This window comes from Rana temporaria, chromosome 11, assembly GCF_905171775.1.
Source record: "Rana temporaria chromosome 11, aRanTem1.1, whole genome shotgun sequence".
NCBI lineage: Eukaryota > Metazoa > Chordata > Amphibia > Anura > Ranidae > Rana > Rana temporaria.
In genome coordinates, this window is record NC_053499.1 from 142,924,368 (window position 1) to 142,945,159 (window position 20,792).

The 20,792-nt window shown below is 49.3% G+C and overlaps 1 protein-coding gene across 2 annotated transcripts; it reads left to right on the forward strand.

Moving 5' to 3' along the window:
- The first annotated feature begins 4,395 nt into the window (after positions 1 to 4,395).
- On the forward strand, positions 4,396 to 9,366 carry CMTR2 (cap methyltransferase 2). Of its 2 annotated transcripts, none has more exons than XM_040329298.1 (2): positions 4,396 to 4,496; positions 7,020 to 9,366. In XM_040329298.1, the coding sequence occupies exon 2, from the start codon at positions 7,029 to 7,031 to the stop codon at positions 9,249 to 9,251; it is 2,223 nt and encodes a 740-aa protein (XP_040185232.1). In that variant the 5' UTR covers positions 4,396 to 4,496; positions 7,020 to 7,028; the 3' UTR covers positions 9,252 to 9,366. The 2 variants fall into 2 exon arrangements, with proteins under 2 accessions (XP_040185232.1, XP_040185231.1); XM_040329297.1 differs by lacking the exon at positions 4,396 to 4,496 and adding an exon at positions 4,500 to 4,589.
- The last annotated feature ends 11,426 nt before the right edge of the window (positions 9,367 to 20,792 follow it).

Sequence of the window (20,792 nt, forward strand, 5' to 3'; positions counted from 1 at the left end):
GCCCCATTAACATAAAACACGCCCCCTTAGCTAAAATTGAATTAGGCGCCATTACGCCCGCCCGCTTTAGGCTACGCCGCCGTAACTTAGCAGGCAAGTACATTGTGAATCATGTACTTGCCTCGCTAACTTACGGCGGCGTAGCTTAAATGCCTTAAGCTACGCCGCCTTAAAGTTGCGGCCATCTATGTGAATCTGGCTATTTATCTCTAATCTGTATCAGTGGAAGAACACTTCCTGTTTCTGATAACAACCAATCCCATCCATCCACCTGTTGCTCTCAGGTCCATCATGTGAGCTGTCCATGGTGCTGATTCATGTAAAAGGGAAAATAATGACATCACAGACGGTGCTGGGTGGGGTTCACCCTTCCTGTAATATGGAAGGACAATTCGGATTGATCAGTGATGGGATAAATCATCTCCTCCAACTGCATCTCTGCGCTCTCTCTATTGCCCTCACTTCATCTGCTCTTTTATCTGATCCCCCTTCTACCTTCCGGCTCTCCTGTCCCAGATCCCAACCTCTGATCGCTATACTCCCGTCCCCCCCGTCCCCGTCCCCCTTTCCCACCTCCAATGCATTTCCAGGATTAGCAGACAGATTATTTGCTGTGCTGCCCCCCCCCCCCCCCCCATCTGCCCAAACATTGTGCACCTTCCAGTCTGGTGACATGGTGTCAATGTAATAGCCCATCCACAGGTGAGCCTCCCTGTATGATTTCTGCCTTACCTGCCCTCCATAGGACGGGCCATATCACTGGTGTCTGTAGGAGACTCGCAAGATGAAGATCTCTCCCTCCTTAATCCCTTAACAACCAAGGAGACTGCACGTCTCTGTGGAGATGACGAGGATTAAAGACACGGTTCATCATTGAGAGGTGTGGCAGGAGGTCTCAAGGGGCATCAGCCGGGGGGGGGGGGGGGCACGAGGACTCCACAATATGCTGCTTTTTTTAACACCTACAATGGAGGTGTGACACCTGTACCTCGCCCGTATACTGTATATCAGGTGACACAAACATAACCTACATCTCACAGGGGACTCCCGGACCTCACAGGAGTCACCCAGAGCTATCCTACATCTAGGAGGAGATACCCGCACCTTGCAAGAGTCAAAGAGACCTCACCTACATCTCATATGAAAAACACCCGGACCTCATCCACAGCTCGCAGGAGATGCCTGGACCACACCTGCATCTGAAAGGAGACACCCAGAATGCCCTTACATCTCACAGGAGAACCCTGGACCACGCCACCTACATCTCACAGGAGACCCCCAGATCTCATCTAAATCTTACATGAGATGCTTGGACCACACCTACATCTCACAGGAGACCCCCAGACCTCATCTAAATCTCACATGAGACCCTTGGACCACACCTACATCTCACAGGATACACCCAGCCCCAATCTACATCTCATAGGAGACCCCCAGCCCCAATCTACATCTCACAGGAGATACCCAGACCACACCTACATCTCATAGGAGAAACCTCAACATATCACAAGAATTCCCTGGATCACACCTAAATCTTACAGGAGACCCCTAGATCTCATCTACATCTCACATGAGACACCAAGGCCTCACCAACATCTCACAGGAGACCCCTGGACCACGCCTACATCTCACAGGAGACCCCTGGACTATACCTGCATCTCACAGGAGACACCCAGACCTCACCTACATCTTGAAGAAGAGATCAAGACCTCACCTACATTTCACAGGAGACACCCGGACCTCATCCACATCTAACAGGAGATCCCTGGACCACACCTGCATTTCAAAGGAGACACCCAGAATTCACCTACATCTCACAGGAGAACCCCGGACCACACCACCTACATCTCACAGGAGACACCCAGACCTCACCTACATATCACAGGAAACATCTGGACCTCATCCACTGCTCACATGAGATCCTTGGACCACACCTGCATCTGAAAGGAGACACCCAGAATTCCCTTACATCTCACAGGAGAACCCCGGACCACACCACCTACATCTCACAGGAGACCCCCCAGACCTCATCTAAATCTCACAGGAGACCCTTGGACCACACCTACATCTCGCAGGAGATACCCAGACCTCATCTAAATCTCACAAGAATTCCCTGGACCTCATCCACAGCTCACAGGAGATCCCCGGACCTCACCTACATCACAGGAGACCCTGGACCACAACTACATCTCACAGGAGACCCTGGACCACAACTACATCTCACGGGAGAGCCCCAGACCTCATCTACATCTCACAGGAGACACCAAGGCCTCACCAACATCTCACAGGAGACCCTGGACCACACCTACATCTCATAGGAGACACCCAGAGATCACCCACATCTCACAGGAGACACCCAGACCACACCAACATCTCATAGGAGAATGCCAGACTACATCACCTACAGACACCCAGACCACACCAACATCTCACAGGAGACATCCAGACCTCACCTGAGGACCCCTGGCCCTCATCCGCATCTCACAGGAGATCCCTGGACCACACCTGCATCTCAAAGGAGACACACAGAATTCACCTACATCTCACAGGAGAACCCCAGACCACACCACCTACATCTCACAGAAGATCCTTGGACCACACCTACATTTCACAGGAGACCCCTGATCCCAACCTACATCTCAAAGGAGACACCCAGACCTCACCTACATCTTACAGGAGACACCCAGACCTCACCTACATCTCACAGGAGACCCCCCAGGCCTCACCTACATCTCACAGGAGACCCCCAGGCCTCACCTACATCTCACAGGAGACCCCCAGGCCTCACCTACAACTCACAGGAGACACACAGAATTCACCTACATCTCACAGGAGACACCTGGACCTCATCCACAGCTCACATGAGATCCTTGAACCACACCTGCATCTGAAAGGAGACACCCAGAATTCCCTTACATCTCACAGGAGAACCCCGGACCACACCACCTACATCTCACAGGAGACCCCCAGACCTCATCTAAATCTCACAGGAGGCCCTTGGACCACACCTACATCTCGCAGGAGATACCCAGACCTCATCTAAATCTCATAGGAGAAACCCAGACCTCATCAACATCTCACAAGAGACCCCCAGGCCTCACCTACAACTCACAGGAGACCCCCAGGCCTCACCTGCATCTCACAGGAAACCCTGGACCACACCTACATCTCACAAGAGACCCCCAGGCCTCACCTACATCTCACAGGAGACCCCCAGGCCTCACCTGCATCTCACAGGAGACCCCCCAGGCCTCACCTACATCTCACAGGAGACCCCCAGGCCTCACCTACAACTCACAGGAGACCCCCAGGCCTCACCTGCATCTCACAGGAAACCCTGGACCACACCTACATCTCACAGGAGACCCCCCAGGCCTCACCTACATCTCACAGGAGACCCCCAGGCCTCACCTACATCTCACAGGAGATACTCAGACATGACCAACTTCTCACAGATGACACCCGGACCTCGCCTACATCTCACTGGAGAGACCCAGACCTCACCTATATCCCACAGGATGCACCTACTGTAGATCTCACTGTCCCTTCGACTGACTTTGATAAGGAATTGAATCAGTACAAAGAAGCCTCATCTGTATCGCCTGTACTATGTAGTTCCATTAGACACCGACTGCCTACAGTCCATCCGCCGCTGGGCAGTGACTGACAATTGCACAGCTCTGGCCAATTTACTGTAAGAGCATAAAGCTTGCAACTGGGGGCCCTGGACTTCTCTTGTGCCCTAGGCTCCTGCCTATATTGCCTTGTGGACGGTCCAGTTCACAGTAAAAGGATGACAGCTGTAGCTGGAGCCCTTGGACATCTTTTGGGCTCTAGGCTCCTTCCCATATTGCCTTGTGGAGGGTCCATGTTACTGAAGGGGGATGATGTTTGTAGCTTGGCTGAAGGCTCTCCTTGGAAATGCGGCACAGGGAATGGCGCTCAATCAAAGGGGAAACATGACCCGGTATCGAGGCCCCTGCCTGCCAGGGCCACAATACTACTCAAAGGTCACCACAAGGGTCATGGTTGGTCACAGTGCTGAGAAATACGATAAATGTTGGCTGTCATGGCAGTGTTTGGACAAAAATCTCAAACTTGGCAGAATGTGCAACCCTTACCCAGGTCACTTCTGCACTGACCCCCTGTGACTCAGTGCAACCTCCCTCTCATGCTTCACTGTTTGTGGAAGGAGCTCTGACCAATGAGCATTCATAAAGTACATCATGCTGATGGCTTCCCACCCCAGCCTGACAGAGGGGAGGGGCGGGGATGTACAGACTTCTCCAATCAGGGACAGGGGGCGGAGGATGACACCGAGCTGGAGGACAACGGCGATGTTTCCACAGCCAGGTAGGCCGCACTACGAAGGTCACGTGATCCTATCGCTGCTCGAATCGCCTCGGAGACGGGATGGTCATGTGACGGTGCGAAAGCCACGTGACCAGCCAGACACTTCCGGGTTAGAGAGAAACTTTCCAGCCCGGTACAGAGAGGTAGTGAGGGGCGGACATGGAGGGGGCGGTTCGTAGAGAGAGCGGGGACCACAGATAAAGAGCGGACAGGGCGGGCGGAGGTGTTATTACATGGTGAGGAATAGTACATGGAGAAGGGGGTGGGGGAGCAGTACACTGGGGAGGAATTACATTGGGGGAGGGGTTAGTGCATTAAAGAACAGGGGCAGTTTATGGATTAGAGGACAGTATAATGGGGCACTTCATGAATAGGAAGTGTGGAGAGTTCATTGGTGGCTGGGGAGGGGGGCAGTAAGGTGGGACAATGCATAGAAGAGGGGGAGACAGTGCATTGATTGGGGGGGGGGGGCTCAGTACAGTGCAAGTTAGTGTATACAGGGCGGGTTACTACATGGATGGTGGGGGAGTACAGGGCGGGTTAGTACATGGATGGTGGGGGAGTACAAGGTGGGTTAGTACATGGATGGTGGGGGAGTACAGGGGGGGTTAGTACATGGATGGTGGGGGAGTACAAGGTGGGTTAGTACATGGATGGTGGGGGAGTACAGGGCGGGTTAGTACATGGATGTTGGGGGAGTACAAGGTGGGTTAGTACATGGATGGTGGGGGAGTACAGGGGGGGTTAGTACATGGATGGTGGGGGAGTACAAGGTGGGTTAGTACATGGATGGTGGGGGAGTACAGGGCGGGTTAGTACATGGATGTTGGGGGAGTACAAGGTGGGTTAGTACATGGATGGTGGGGGAGTACAGGGGGGGTTAGTACATGGATGGTGGGGGAGTACAAGGTGGGTTAGTACATGGATGGTGGGGGAGTACAGGGGGGGTTAGTACATGGATGATGGGGAAGTACAGGGCGGGTTAGTATATGGATGGTGGGGGAGTACAGGGTGGGGAAGTACAGGGTGGGTTAGTACATGGATGATGGTGGAGTACAGGGCGGGTTAGTACATGGATGATGGTGGAGTACAGGGCGGGTTAGTACATGGATGGTGGGGCAGTACAGGGTGGGTTAGTACATGGATGGTGGGCAGTACAGGTTGGGTTAGTACATGGATGGTGGGGGAGTACAGGGTGGGTTAGTACATGGATGGTGGGGAAATACAGGACGGGTTAGTACATGGATGGTGGGGGAGTACAGGGCGGGTAAGTACATGGATGGTGGGGAAGTACAGGGTGGGTTAGTACATGGATGGTGGGGGAGTACAGGGTGGGTTAGTACATGGATGGTGGGGAAATACAGGACGGGTTAGTACATGGATGGTGGGGGAGTACAGGGCGGGTAAGTACATGGATGGTGGGGGAGTACAGGACGGGTTACTACATGGATGGTGGGGGAGTACAGGGCGGGTTAGTACATGGATGGTGGGGAAGTACAGGGTGGGTTAGTACATGGATGGTGGGGGAGTACAGGGTGGGTTAGTACATGGATGGTGGGGAAATACAGGACGGGTTAGTACATGGATGGTGGGGGAGTACAGGGCGGGTAAGTACATGGATGGTGGGGGAGTACAGGACGGGTTACTACATGGATGGTGGGGGAGTACAGGGCGGGTTAGTACATGGATGGTGGGGGAGTACAGGGCGGGTTAGTATATGAATGATGGGGCAGTACAGGGTGGGTTAGTACATGGATGGTGGGGAGTACAGGGCGGGTTAGTATATGAATGATGGGGAGTACAGGGCGGGTTATTACATGGATGGTGGGGAAGTACAGGGTGGGTTAGTACATGGATGGTGGGGAAGTACAGGGTGGGTTAGTACATGGATGGTGGGGAAGTACAGGGCGGGTTAGTACATGGATGGTGGGGGAGTACAGGGCGGGTTAGTACATGGATGGTGGGGGAGTACAGGGCGGGTTAGTACATGGATGGTGGGGCAGTACAGGGCGGGTTAGTACATGGATGGTGGGGGAGTACAGGGCGGGTTAGTACATGGATGGTGGGGAGTACAAGGTGGGTTAGTACATGGATAGTGGGGGAGTACAGGGCGGGTTAGTACATGGATGGTGGGGGAGTACAGGGCGGGTTAGTACATGGATGGTGGGGGAGTACAGGGCGGGTTAGTATATGAATGATGGGGCAGTACAGGGCGGTTTAGTACATTGATGGCGGGGGAGTACAAGGTGGGTTAGTACATGGATGGTAGGGGAGTACAGGGCGGGTTAGTACATGGATGGTGGGGGAGTACAGGGCGGGTTAGTATATGAATGATAGGACAGTACAGGGCGGGTTAATACATGGATGGTGGGGGGAGTACAGGGCGGGTTAGTATATGAAGGGTGGGTTAGTACATGGATGGCGGGGGAGTACAAGGTGGGTTAGTACATGGATGGCGGGGGAGTACAGGATGGCTTAGTACATGGATGGCGGGGGAGTACAGGGCGGGTTAGTACATGGATGGTGGGGGAGTACAGGGCGGTTTAGTACATGGAGGGTGGGGCAGTATGTGGGGGGGACAGGTACAGGGTGCATTAAAGTGACCCTGTAAATGGGCGGGGTTCTTCTATAGCACTGACTCCCCTTCCCCTTCTCATCCTGCACAGATCTGCACCATGTCTAGTGATGATCTTCCCCCGGAAATCGAGTCTCTGTTCGGAAAGCGCTACGCATATAACAAAGACCCAACATGGCATCTGCCAGGCCCCTCAGAGTTCCTGACTTCTGAACATGAGGAGTTCCCTCACCTTCTGTCCCTGAAGGAATCTCTGAACAAAGTGAAGAACTTGCTGAGTGACATGAAGCTGGACGAATGGCACCGTCACACCTCCTACACCAACAAGGCCGGGCGGGTGGTCCCCGAGGTGCGCAAACAAGCCAATGCTGAGCTCTGCACTCAGGCCTGGTGTAAGTTTCATGAGATCGTGTGCACCTACCCGCTGATCCCCAACAGTGCCCTCTGGAACAGTGAGCTGAACAGTGTACACCTGTGCGAGGCGCCGGGGGCTTTCATCGCCAGCCTGAACCACTATGTGAAGACCCAGGAGCTGCACTGTGACTGGACCTGGGTGGCCAACACACTGAACCCATATCACGAGGCCAACAACGGTATGGTAATGATTGCAGATGACCGACTCATCGCCAACACGTTGCCGTGGTGGTATTTTGGGCCGGACAATACTGGTGACATCATGACGCTGAAGTACCTGAATGGCCTACAGCAGTTTGTCAGAAACATGTCCACTGTGCACATCATCACAGCTGATGGAAGCTTTGACTGCCAGGGGAACCCTGGAGAGCAGGAGAGCCTAGTCTACCCATTACACTACTGTGAGGTGGTGACCTGTCTAACTACTCTGGGCCCCGGGGGGTCCTTCGTCTTGAAGATGTTTACTCTCCTCCAGCATTCATCTATTAATCTCATGTATCTCCTGAATTGCTGCTTCCAGGAGGTACACGTCATCAAACCAGGAACCAGCAAGGCCGGGAATTCCGAGGTCTACGTGGTCTGCCTCAGCTACATTGGCAAAGCAGCGTTTCAGGAGCACCTGACTAAAATGACAGCCCACTTTGAGGAAGAGATAGGCAGCAAATCTCTGTTTACACATAAGAGCCTTCCGGCATCCTTCCTGGAGTCTCATTCCAAATGCTGCACTTTCTTCTACCAGCATCAGACACAAACCATCCAGGAGAACCTCCATCTCTTCTCCCACATGGGGGATGAGGAGCAGGCCCATCTGGACTATCTACGAGAGGCTGCAGTCTTCTACTACCTGCAGAACTTTCAGATAAATTACATTCCTCGGAGGCAATGGCTGGTGAGGAAGCCGCAGGTGGGCTGCAGCCTAAATGCTCGCTGGCTGGGGATCAGAAATCGCCGCACAGACACTTACAATGAGAGGAAGCAGCTGGAAACGTTGACATGGGATGAGAAGGTTGCTCGCGGCTACTTTAGTTCCTGGTTGGAAGACCACATACAAGGTGAAACCAGCAATGGCTGCCTTCTAGAAGGTTCTAGATCTGAGCTCCGGTACGAGGAATGGTACTTACTCCAGGGCCAGCGGCTCACAAGGATCCAGAGCTCCCCGTTTTGTGATGGCGAACTTCTAAAAACCTTCAATGAAACAATTGAGAGTTGTAACAGAGATGATGCTGGATCTCTGCTGGGGTGCCCTTCCTGCTCTTTGCAGGTCACTGAAATGCTGGTCACCAAGCTTTTACACAGAGTGGACAATGGCCACCATGTCTTGGTGATTGGAGCTTCTCCGCTGTTTGATTCTCTGAGGCACAGACATGAGGCGGTGGGTTTTGTGGAGTCTACTGCACCTCAGCAGCCTATTTCTGTTCTTCATGATGGAGATCCCCTATACCAGCAGCAGTTGTTTGACTCTGTCCTCAGCACTTTGCAGCAGTTGCAGAGCGGTGGGACCTTGGTGCTCCCCATCCTGTCCTCTCTGACCCGTTTCACAGCTGGTGTTGTGTATATATTGTATCATTGCTTCCAGTTCATTGACTTCTCTTGTACGACCAGCAAGCTTACCCCGGGCAGCAATGCTGCACTCTTGTGTTGGGGGTACCACCCTCTGCCGCCTTTGGCCTACCAGCACCTCCAGCAGCTACTTACTGACCTGGCCCAGACAACTGGTGGGACACAGCAGGTTCTGGAGTTCATTCCCATGGAGGAGCTTCTTACAGGCCCTTTTCTGGAGTTCCTCTGGGACCTGAATGCAGCAATTATCAGGCACCACCTCCATCTGATCGGCCTGCGAGAAAATGAAAAGGTGTTAAAGAATGCCCGTCAATCGCAGATGCCATTAGAGCTCCCAACACAAGAGTGAATTGCATGGTCCCGTGCAGATACCAGGATTGTGCCATCTAGGCTCCTGTACCTGCACTATACGTATGTCTGTACAGTGTAAATATTGTATATAAAGCCGCGCCAGATATTGCAGAGACTTCCAATCATTTCATTTCCAGACTGACCAGTCTTCGCCTTATTTATCAAAGGAGGATGATGTGTGGAAGGCAAATTAAACAGTCATTCTTGTTTGTTAACATGGACAGGTGTCCTATTTGATTGGCAGGAGTAATATGATGGTTAAAGGGTCACTCCACCTAGACCTGATATATATATTTTTTATTTTTATTTTTTAATGCTGGGTAGTGTCTCTATGAGACTCTGTTGGATCTCTTTCTTTGCTCAATATGAGGGTCTCCCACCATCCCTTTTCTGGGTGTTGGGGTCTGTACACCTGCTGTGCCCATTATGAGGTGTTCCCACCATCCCTGCACTGAGTTCCCAGGTCTGCACACTATGCCCAGTATGAAGGGTTACCACCATCTCTGCTGGATTATTGTTTTTAACCACTTAAGACCCGGACCATTATGTAGGTAAAGGACCTGGCCCCTGTTTGTGATTCGGCACTGCGTCGCTTTAACTGACAATTGCGCGGTCGTGCGACGTGGCTCCCAAACAAAATTGGCGTCTCTTTTTTTTCAAATACAGCTTTCTTTTGGTGGTATTTGATCACCTCTGTGGTTTTTATTTTTTGCGCTATAAACAAAAATAGAGCGACAATTTAGAAAAAAAACGTTTTTTTACTTTTTGCTATAATAAATATCCCCAAAAAATTGTTTTTCCTCAGTTTAGGCCGATATGTATTCTTCTACATATTTTTGGTAAAAAAAAATCGCAATAAGCGATTGATTGGTTTGCGCAAAAGTTATAGCATTTACAAAATAGGGGATAGTTTTATGGCTTTTTTTTTTATTTTTTTTATACTAGTTATGGCGTTGATCAGTGATTTTTCGGACACCTTTGACACATTTTTGGGACCATTCTCATTTTCACAGCGAAAAGTGCTATAAAAATGCACCGTTTACTGTGAAAATGACACTGGCAGTGAAGGGGTTAACCAGGAGGGGACACTGTAGGGGTAAAGTGTGCCTTAAGGGAGTGTTCTTACTGTGGGGGGGCGTGGCTGTGTGTGTGTGATGTCACTGATCGTCGTTCCCTAACACAGGGAACAGACGATCAGTGACAGCCACACTAGGAAGAACGGGGAAGATTTATTTACACTCACCTCTCCCCTTTCTTCCTCTCTGTGACCCGATCGCGGGGGAGCGGTCATGGAGAACGGGACCGGCATGCTCGCGACCCACAGCTGGGCTCTTAAAGGCGACGTACAGGTACGTGCCTGTGCCCTTTTGCCGACATATATCGGTGTGAAGGGGTCCTTAACTGGTTAAAGAGAATGGGACAGGGGAACACCCCATGGTTAATGGGTGAGGACAGAACCAGGAACTGTGGGGGGGGAATACTTGCCAATGGAGTCCCCAAAACCTACCATATGTCTGCAGGATCCTTGGTACACCATCATATATCTCTTCTGGGTGGAGTGACACTTTATATACGTTTCCAGTATGAAAATCAGCAGAGTGATATTTCGGTTTCTAATTCAGGTCATTGTACATTTTGTTATTTTACTCAGTTTTTTTGTATGTTCAGTCTTGTATATTTTAATTTTTTTTCTGTTGAAGGACCAGCAGTTATCAGAACAGTATTTGAGTTTGGGGCCGGAGTATCTGGGAGCTATAACGATTACAGATTGTGACTGATGGCCTCCATGTAACATGATCTGCCAGTATTTGTGCCTCATTGTGGAAAAAAATTAGAAATTCCAGAATATTACATTGTATTGTGAGTAAAAGGTGTGACGTGATTACGGCCTTTCTGCCCTTTATTATTATATTGATCTAAGGTGCCATTACAGAAAATACCCACCATCTACCTATGACTGGGTAGACGAAGAAAAAAACGCGGCTTCAGGTGTATGATGAGAACCTGAGGTGGAATGTCTCGTAGAGTGCCAGCCCCGGGCCCGCCTCCGTGGGAAACTTGTAAGAAAATAAATGGCTGCACATCCAGGAATTACAATTGCCTTTTATTGTTCAAAGTGATAACAACAAAGACACCAACACGAGGTCACGTAGACGCGTTTCACACAAACATTTTTAGGTAGATTCAGGTACGAAGGCTTAAACTTGCGGCGGCGTAGCTTAGCCTGTTAAGGCTACGCCGCCGTAAATTAGCTAGGCAAGTACATGATTCTCAATGTACTTGCCTGCTAATATACGGCGGCGTAGCCTAAAGCGGGCGGGCGTAAGGGCGCCGAATTCAAATGTGTTGGAGGGGGGCGTGTTTGATGGTAATGAGGCTTGACCTCACGTTGTTTTTGTAATGCGCAAGCGCCGGGCGCCTACATTCCCCAGTGTGCATTGCGGCTACTTACGCCGCACGGGCCTATTGATTTAGACGTGGACGTAAATCCCGATTCGCGGACAACTTACGCAAACGACGTAAAAAATTTGAATCTCGCGGCGGGAACGGCGGCCATACTTTAACATTGTTATTTCACCTAATAGATGGAATTACTTTAGGCCTGCTAATGCCTTACGGAAATGGCGTAAATCGACTGCGGCGGCCGGGCGTACGTTCATGAATCGGCGTATCAACTCATTTACATATTCTACGCCGACCGCAATGGAAGCGCCACCTAGCGGCCATCCGAAAAATTGCAACCTAACATAGGACGGCGCAAGCCGTCTTATCTTAAATATGTTTAAGCGTATCTCTGTTTGAGCATACGCTTAAACATAGGTCGGCGTAGATTCTGAGTTAGGTCGACTTATCTACTGATAAGTCGGCCTAACTCTACCTGAATCTACCTATTTGTGCTTAATCATTACCTAATGACTAAGCACAAGATGTTTGTGTGAAACGCGTCTATGTGACCTAGTGTTGGTGTTATCACTGGGTAGAGATCTCTCTATTATTATAGTGATTCAGGCTGCCATTACAGAAAATACCCACCATCTATCCATCACTGGGCAGAAATCTGTCTTTTAATATTATATTGCTTACATCATTATAGTGATCCAAGCCACCGTTACAGAAAATACTTGCCTTGTACCTATCACTGGACAGGGATCTGTCTTATAATATTATTATAGTGATCCAGATTTCCATTACAGAAAATACCCACCATCTACCCATCACATGATGGGGATCTGGCATTTGTTATTATAGTGATCCATGTGGCCATTACAGAATATAACACCTATCTACGTGTAACTGTACGGAGATCTGTCATTTATAGTGATTGTAACGGTCACCACCGTCTACGACCTTCCATCAACCCACGACAGCTTATCTGACACTCCAACCATCCATCAGACATCCCATTTCCCAGAATAACGAGACTTGCTCTGTTACTGGTTTCAAAATATATGAACCCTTTTAATGGTTAGCTCTCAAGTTTATATACAGTTTTCAAGGCATGTTTTAGTGATCACAGGAACAATCAAACTCTCCACCCACACATCACACCCTGGGGGGGCTTCAATACACCTTCAGATGGCTAATTGCTAAACATTCCAGACATTTCGGCGCTGGTCTATAATTAACATGACATAATCACTGCACCTGAGAAGTCACATTCCTTTATTAACAGAATTCAAACAAAACACCATCACACAATGATTTCTCCTCAATCCACATCTTTAGACAGACGGTCTGTCTCCGACAGGTTTTCACACCTGAGCATCAATAGGCTTTAAACAGTGTTCTCACACAATGAAAGGCCTTTCAAGAGCCAGCCTCGTTTAACAACTCACTAGCCAGGGCTAAGCATTGAATGAGTCATTATTGACCGGTAGGATCAGAATATTCTTTGCAGACATTTATGGAATATATTGTAGATTACTGTCCATGCTAAAACAATCCAACATATGTCCCTTATCTCCTGGCTCAAAGTATCGGTACTTGTACTCGGTCTTAAAAAAGTGGTATTGGTGCAACCCTAGTTACAGCCTTGTTCTAAAATGTGTTAAATCAATTTTCCTCCAAAATTCTACAAACAATACCCCATAATGACAACAAGAAAGAAGTTTGTTTGAAATCTGCAAATTTATTAAAAATAAAAAACAAAAAGAAAATCCCATGTACATAAGTATTCACCGCCTTTGCTCAATACTTTGTTGAAGCTCCTTTGGATTCCCTTAATTTGCATAGTTTTTCTCCCCTTTCCTGTTTGGCTACGGGGCAGGAAGTGAAGGGAAATCTCCGCAATTGGACAGGGATGGTAAAAAATTAACTGACGGGCTATAACCCTCCCTTACTCTATCCAAAATGGAAAAAAAAGTGTTGATTATAGTTCTACTTTAACCACTTGCTTACTGGGCACATATACCCCCCTCCTGCCCAGGTGAAATTTCAGATTCCGGCACTGCGTCGCTTTAACTGACAATTGCGTGGTCGTGCAACGTGGCTCCCAAACAAAATTGACGTCCTTTTTTCCCCACAAGTAGAGCTTTCTTTCGGTGGTATTTGATCGCCTGTGCGGTTTTTATTTTTTGCGCTATTAACAAAAAAGAGCGACAATTTTGAAAAAAAAATACAATATTTTTTACTTGTTGCTATAATAAATAGCCCAATTAAAAAAAAAAAAAATTCTCAGTTTAGGCCGATACGTATACATATTTTTGGTAAAAAAAAAAAAATCGAACTAAGCGACTGGTTTGCGCAAAAGTTATAGCGCCTACAAAATAGGGGACAGAATTGTTTTTTTTTTTATTTTATTTTTTTTACTAGTAATGGCGGACACGTCGGACACATTTTTGGCACCATTCACATTTTTACTGCGATCAGTGCTATAAATATGCACTAATTACTGTATAAATGTGACATTGAAGGGGTTAACACTAGGGGGTGAGGAAGGGGTTAAATATGTTTCCTATATAGTGTTCTAACTGTAGGTGGGGGGAGGGGGTGACTGGGGGGGAGGTGACCGATCTGTGTCCCTATGTACAAGAGACACAGATCGGTCTCCTCTCCAGAGACAAGACGCTGTCTCTGTGTGAGCCGGCAATGAGAAATGATCTCATATGTTTACATTTGAGATCATCTCTCATTGGCCGCACAGATCGCATAGCAAACGGCCACTCTGGCCGTTCGCCGCGATCTGTGATTGGTTGTGTCCAAGGGACACTGCCAACACAGAGTTTCCCCGCTGCGCGCTCGGGAGCGCGCGCCGGGAACGCCAAAAGGGGCGGACGTCAATTGACGTCCACTTGGATTTTCAGGTCCGCGCTGTAGCCGTCTCATTCGGCTATAGCGCGGGCCCCAGGTGGTTAAGCACAAATTTCTGATAATTTTATTGAGCGGACTAAGAAGATATAACCATGCCAATGGTGCAACAGAAACATAGCACAGTGAGGAAGGTTTGTGGTCCAGGATGATAGGACAGTCAAAATTGGAAGCCCTGTCTGTTGGGGGAATACAGAATATCAGCGAACTCTTTCGTCAGATGCCTATAGAGTCCAATAGCTAGACTGGAAAACATGTCCATTAAATTTAAAGCCAAAACTTTGATTGTTAGTTCTGGATGTATTCTGGAGAGGTTAGTCGTCCTGTCGGGTCTATATTCTGTTCTGAGAGCACCGGAGTCCATCACACCCCCACTGCAGACCCACATGGAACACTGCCGCTGGCTGTGAGAGCTTTCATGTTTGTCACTCTTCCTAATGGACGGCCTCATTGATCAGTTCTGACCAGGTCACCTTGTCAGTCATGTTCAATAGCGGAATCATAATTCCTCAAATTCTAAACACGCCACCAATTCTGTCTGATTTCAGGGGAGTTATGTAAAGGAAGCAAGAGTCCTCCAGCAGTGCAGAGTAGGGTTGTCCCGATACCACTTTTTTGAGACCGATTACAAGTACCGATACTTTTTTTCAAGTGCTCGCCGATACCGAATACCAATACTTTTTTTTTTAATGTCATGACAGTGGCAGTATTTATTTTTTTTACAATTTTTTTTTTTTGATCACCGACTCTGTTCATTCGGAAAAGGTAGGAGCCGGGTTTAGCGGCTCCTACCTCCGCTCCCCCCTCTGAAAGATTGAGGGGGGGAGAGCGGCACGGATGGACGGGGGAGAGCGGCACGGATGGACGGGGGGGGGAGCGGCACGGATGGGGGGGAGAGCGGCACGGGGGGGGGGGGAAAGAACTGCATGGACGGACGGGGGGAGGAGAGAGAACTGGACAGGGGGAGAGAGAACGGCACAGACGGAAGGGGAGGAGAGAGAACGGCACGGACGGGGGGGAGGAGAGAGAGCTGCACGAACGGGGGAAAAACAGCATGGGGGGGGGGAAGACAACAGCACGGGGGGGAAAGACAACACTGAGCACGGGGGAGAGAACTTGCAATTCCCCTGCCTGCCCAGGTATCGGGTGAAGCATCGGGAGCATTTCCCCGAGTACAAGTACTCCGGGAAATGCTCGGTATCGGTATCGGGACATCCCTAGTGCAGAGTATTTTGGAAAAGGAGAGTTGGAGGAAGGAGCAGAGTATTTCATTAGAAAAGAGATAGAGGAAGGAGCAGAGTCATCCAGCAGTGCAAAGTTTTTTTGAGAGGCGTTAGATGAAAAAGCAGAGGAGAGTATTTTAGGAGAGGAGAGTCAGATAAAGGAAGGAGCAGAGCCCTCCACAATGCAGAGTATTTTAGGAGAGGAGAGTTAGTGGAAGGAGCCGAGTCCTCCTGCAGTGCAGGGTATTTCAGGAGAGGAGAGTTAGAGGACGAAGCAGAGTGAGAAGAGCAGATTTAGAGAAAGGAGCAGAGTCCTCCAGCAGTGCAGAATATTTTAGGAGAGACGAGTTATTGGAAGGAGCAGAGTCCTCCAGCAGTGCAGAGTTGTTTAGGAGAGACGAGTTATTGGAAGGAGCAGAGTCCTCCTGCAGTGCAGAGTATTTCAGGAGAGGATAGTTAAATATAGGAAGGAGCAGAGTCCTCCTGCAGTGCAGAGTATTTCAGGAGAGGAGAAATGAATAGGGGAAGTAGCAGAGTCCTCCAGTAGTGCAGAGTATTTCAGGAGAGGAGAGATGAATAGGGGAAGTAGCAGAGTCCTCCAGTAGTGCAGAGTATTTCAGGAGAGGGGAGTTAATTAGAACGGGGACAGAGGGATGGTGGGGGGTGGTATAGGATCAGGGGCAGAGTGTTGGTGGTGGGGGGGGGGGGTGGGATCAGAGACAGAGGGATGGGATCAGGGACAGAGGGATTGTGGTGGGGGGATGGAATCAGAGACAGAGGGATTTTGGGGGGGGGGGTGGGATCAGAGACAGAGGGGTGGGATCAGAAACAGAGGAATTTTGGGGGGGTGGGATCAGAGACAGAGGGATTTGGGGGGGGGTGGGATCAGGGACAGAGGGATTGTGGTGGAGGGATGGGATCAGAGACATAGGGATGGTGGTGGAGGGATGGGATCAGAGACAGAGGGATGGTGGGGGGGGATGGGATCAGGGACAGAGGGATTGTGGTGGGGGATGGGATCAGAGACCGAGGGATTTTGGGGGGGTGGGATCAGTGACAGTAACATTCACTTGCTCTCAGTTTCAGTCAATTCCCCCTCCTTGCTCGACCTTACAGTGCCTCCAGTAATGGCTCTCCTGACATGGAGACACTGCACATCTCCTCACTAAGGGGAGAGCTCCTCCCCCTTTACTTTGGGCCCAATTTGGATATTTTCACTTAGGGGTGTACTCACTTTTGTTGCCAGCAGTTTAGACATTAATGGCTGTGTGTTGAGTTATTTTGAGGGGACAGCAAATGTACACTGTTATACAAGCTGTACACTCACTACACAACATTGTAGAAAAGTGTCATTTCTTCAGTGTTGTCACATGAAAAGAAAGAATAAAATATTTATAAAAATGTGAGGGGTGTACTGACTTTTGTGAGATACTGTAGCTATTCCTTTTGTTTTCAGTTGAAGTATTGTACTATGTTTTTTTTTTGTATAACATTGCTGTCCCCCAGCAGTGCAGAGTATTTACGGAGAGGAGCGTTGGATGCTGCATGTAGTTCAGTGCGGTGGCTCCCGGCTGGTGTGGGGGAGGGGTGGTATCTCCTTTATGTATAGTAATAGAGTTCACTGGAAGTTTATCATTTTATGGTGGTTACACGAATTCTGTGTATTGTGACATGGTGGCACCGGGCAGGGTAACATTCTATGGCAGTTACATTTGTTATGTGGAGTGTATAGTGGCTCCTGGCTGGTACCTGGCAGGGACGGATAACCTATAGCAGTGATGGCGAACCTTGACACCCCAGATGTTTTGGAACTACATTTCCCATGATGCTCCTCTACACTGAAGACTGCATGAGCATCAAGGGAAATGTAGTTCCAAAACATCTGGGGTGCCAAGGTTCGCCATCACTGACCTATAGGATGGTTTACATACAATGGGGCAGATTCACAAAGGAGATACGACGGCGTATCTCTGAGTCTGGCCGGTCGTATCTATGCTCCTGATTCATAGAATCAGTTACGCATAGATTTCTATTAGATCCGACCGGCGTAAGTCTCTTACGCCGTCGGATCTTAACTGCATATTTACGCTGGCCGCTAGGGGCGTGTACGCTGATTTACGCCTAGAATATGTAAATCCGCTAGATACGTGAATTCACGAACGTACGCCCGGCCGACGCAGTACAGTTACGCCATTTACGTTAGGCTTTTCCCGGCGTAAAGTTACCCCTGCTATATGCGGCGTACCAATGTTAAGTATGGCCGTCGTTCCCGTGACGAAATTTTAAAAATTTACGTCGTTTGCGTAAGTCGTCCGTGAATGGGGCTGGACGTAATTTACATTCATGTCGAAACCAATGACGTCCTTGCGGCGTACTTTGGAGCAATGCACACTGGGAAATTCCACGGACGGCGCATGCGCCGTTCGTGAAAAACGTCAATCACGTCGGGTCAGGGTTAATTTACATAACACACGCCCACCTCTTCACAATTTGAATTAGGAATTTACGCTACGCCGCCGCAACTTTTTTTTGAAAATACGGCACTTGCTTGTGAAAGTTGCGGAGGCGTAACCTAAATAGGATACAATACGCCCGCACAAACATACGCCATTCTACGTGAATCTACCTGTGAAAATGGCTGGAACTGGGAGTTTCTTCTTTTCGGACGATGTTTGGTAGATCATGGTCATTTAGAGATGAGCGATTCTTGTCTCTGCGCAGAAATCAGGACAGGGTGGTTCTTCCATTCTCGGATAAATTCAAACAATTAGTATCCGCAGGGTGGCTTATTCCGGAGAAAATGCTCTGTGAGCCGTGCACACCATTAACCCTGTCTGTGCCAGGCCTTCTCCTACAAAGCTGCTTATGTAATGACTCCGCAGCTCGCCGTAATGAGAACAGACAAGCACGCTCCTCTCCCGGCAGAGAAAAGTGGGGGGGGGGGTGTAGGGCGCAAAGAAGCTCACATAGCCTACAGGAGGGTTCAGGCTCTTGAAGTATGAAGCGTTATAAGTAATTGGCTTCACCCAATAATAGAATTTGCAAGTTTTACTACAGGCATCAATCTGCTGTGCGTACACAGATCTTTAAGGGCCATTTTCATTACTTCTGGTTCCCTTCTCTCCATTCAAGGTGCAGATACGAAGGCGGCACATTATATATGAAGTGCACAGATTGATACTGACAGGCAATTAGAGGTCTCCAGCTTGTGATCACTGTCAGTCAGTGGTATTTACCTGGCACATGGGTGAGATGAGGTGGATGTAGTTCCTCAGTATGGGGGAGAGGAGGTCAAAGAGTGCCCAAGACCTGGCCAGGCCTGAAGTTCCTCAATAAAAGAGGCATCCCAGGGTGACCAAGAGCTGGTCAGACTCGTCGTTCCTCTGTATAGGTGGCAGCAGGAAAACAACCCCAAACATATAGCCAATGTCATCAAGAACTATCTTCAGCATGCACAAGAAAAATAAATGGAAATATAATTCGCCACTAATGACACTAAAAGAAAACAATTGTAGCGCTACCCCCGCAGGAGCCGCTGGTTAGAATAGGGATGGCGTGTTACCTCTGTGAGCGTCTAGGGGTAATGATGATGATAAGAGCAATGAGGGAATGTCCAAGCAGCAGGTGTCTTTTCTTTGTAGCTTTATTTCACCCACACGGCAAAACAGTAACTTGAGGTAGATAGGAAAGATGGGTGAAAAGGAGAATTGCAGATTCAGGCTTGAACAATATGGAAGCAATCCTGCTTTTAGCGGCACTTTTACTTCGTCGCCACTCCAGCCGGAGTGGGTGTAGTGTATCTGGACAGGCCTCTCACACCGACCTGGCAGCCAGAGTATCACTCGGAGCACTGGGAAGGAAGAAAACAAGTCTCTGCCACAGACCTGGTATAAATGAATAACAGGGAAGAACCTCTGCCACAGACTCTTCCCCCGAACGTAGAATTATGAAGTGAATCTTCCCAGTGAATTTGTGCCTGAATCTTCCTCAGGTAGTCTCTCAAATGGTCACCGACTGACAGGTTGCCAACAGACAAACTCTCAATGTCCGGTCACCTTGATCCCCGATGGATTGTCTAGGCCCTGTTGGATTGCCTGCCTCCGCGCTCTCCTCAGACTGACTCCCCACCGAACAGCACAACTCGCTTGGGATCTTCTCTCAAAGTTTGGGGAACCCAGTAGATCACTGGGGTCCCACCATAGCTTCAGTCGCTCCGGGCCAGCAGGATCCCGGAACCAAGGACACCGCGTTGCACGCGCACCCCGGCCTGGAAGGCCATATCGCCGGGGGCCGTGATGTGCGCACACCCTGAAGGTGGGTGCCGCACCCGGAACAAGAACCCCGCCTGATGGCGTCTGCTCAAGAAGTACCCACCCCCAGCATGCCCCGCAAGGGAAGAAATCCTCTGATTGGCTGCTGGAGAGAGGCACCCGGACCTGGACACCTCTGGCGCCATCTGTCACCCCGAGGTGGAAAGGCACCTCTAGAACACAGAATGAAACCACAGCGCAGCCCAGCTAGAACAGAGGCCCAATTTGCACAAATTAACTGGATGAGAGTTAAGTAACTCTCTCATCCCCCTCTAAATTTGAAATAGCACCTGGACTGAAAGTACACAGGCACTACACAATTTTTTTTCACCGGGGAAAAGTTTGATAGGGGGGAATTGAATTAAAAAGGGAAATGTACGACTACACGACATAACACAAGGGGGAAAAATTTGCACAAACATTCCCAACATTTATAAAAAACTGGGAGAGGGAACTGGGGACACGAGGAAGGAAAACATTTTGAAATTAGTCCATGGATCATCAGTCAACAATGGGATGGTGGAAATGAATTATTACTTTTATAACTAGGTGATATGGAACCCCAGATATATTAGGGAAGTATCAAATGGGACAAACAACAGAGTGCTGGCGGGGGTGTAAACAAACGGGAACTATGGCCCATATATCAGGGCTCAAGTCCTGCGGGAACGCGTGGGAACGGAGTTCCTGCACTTTTTT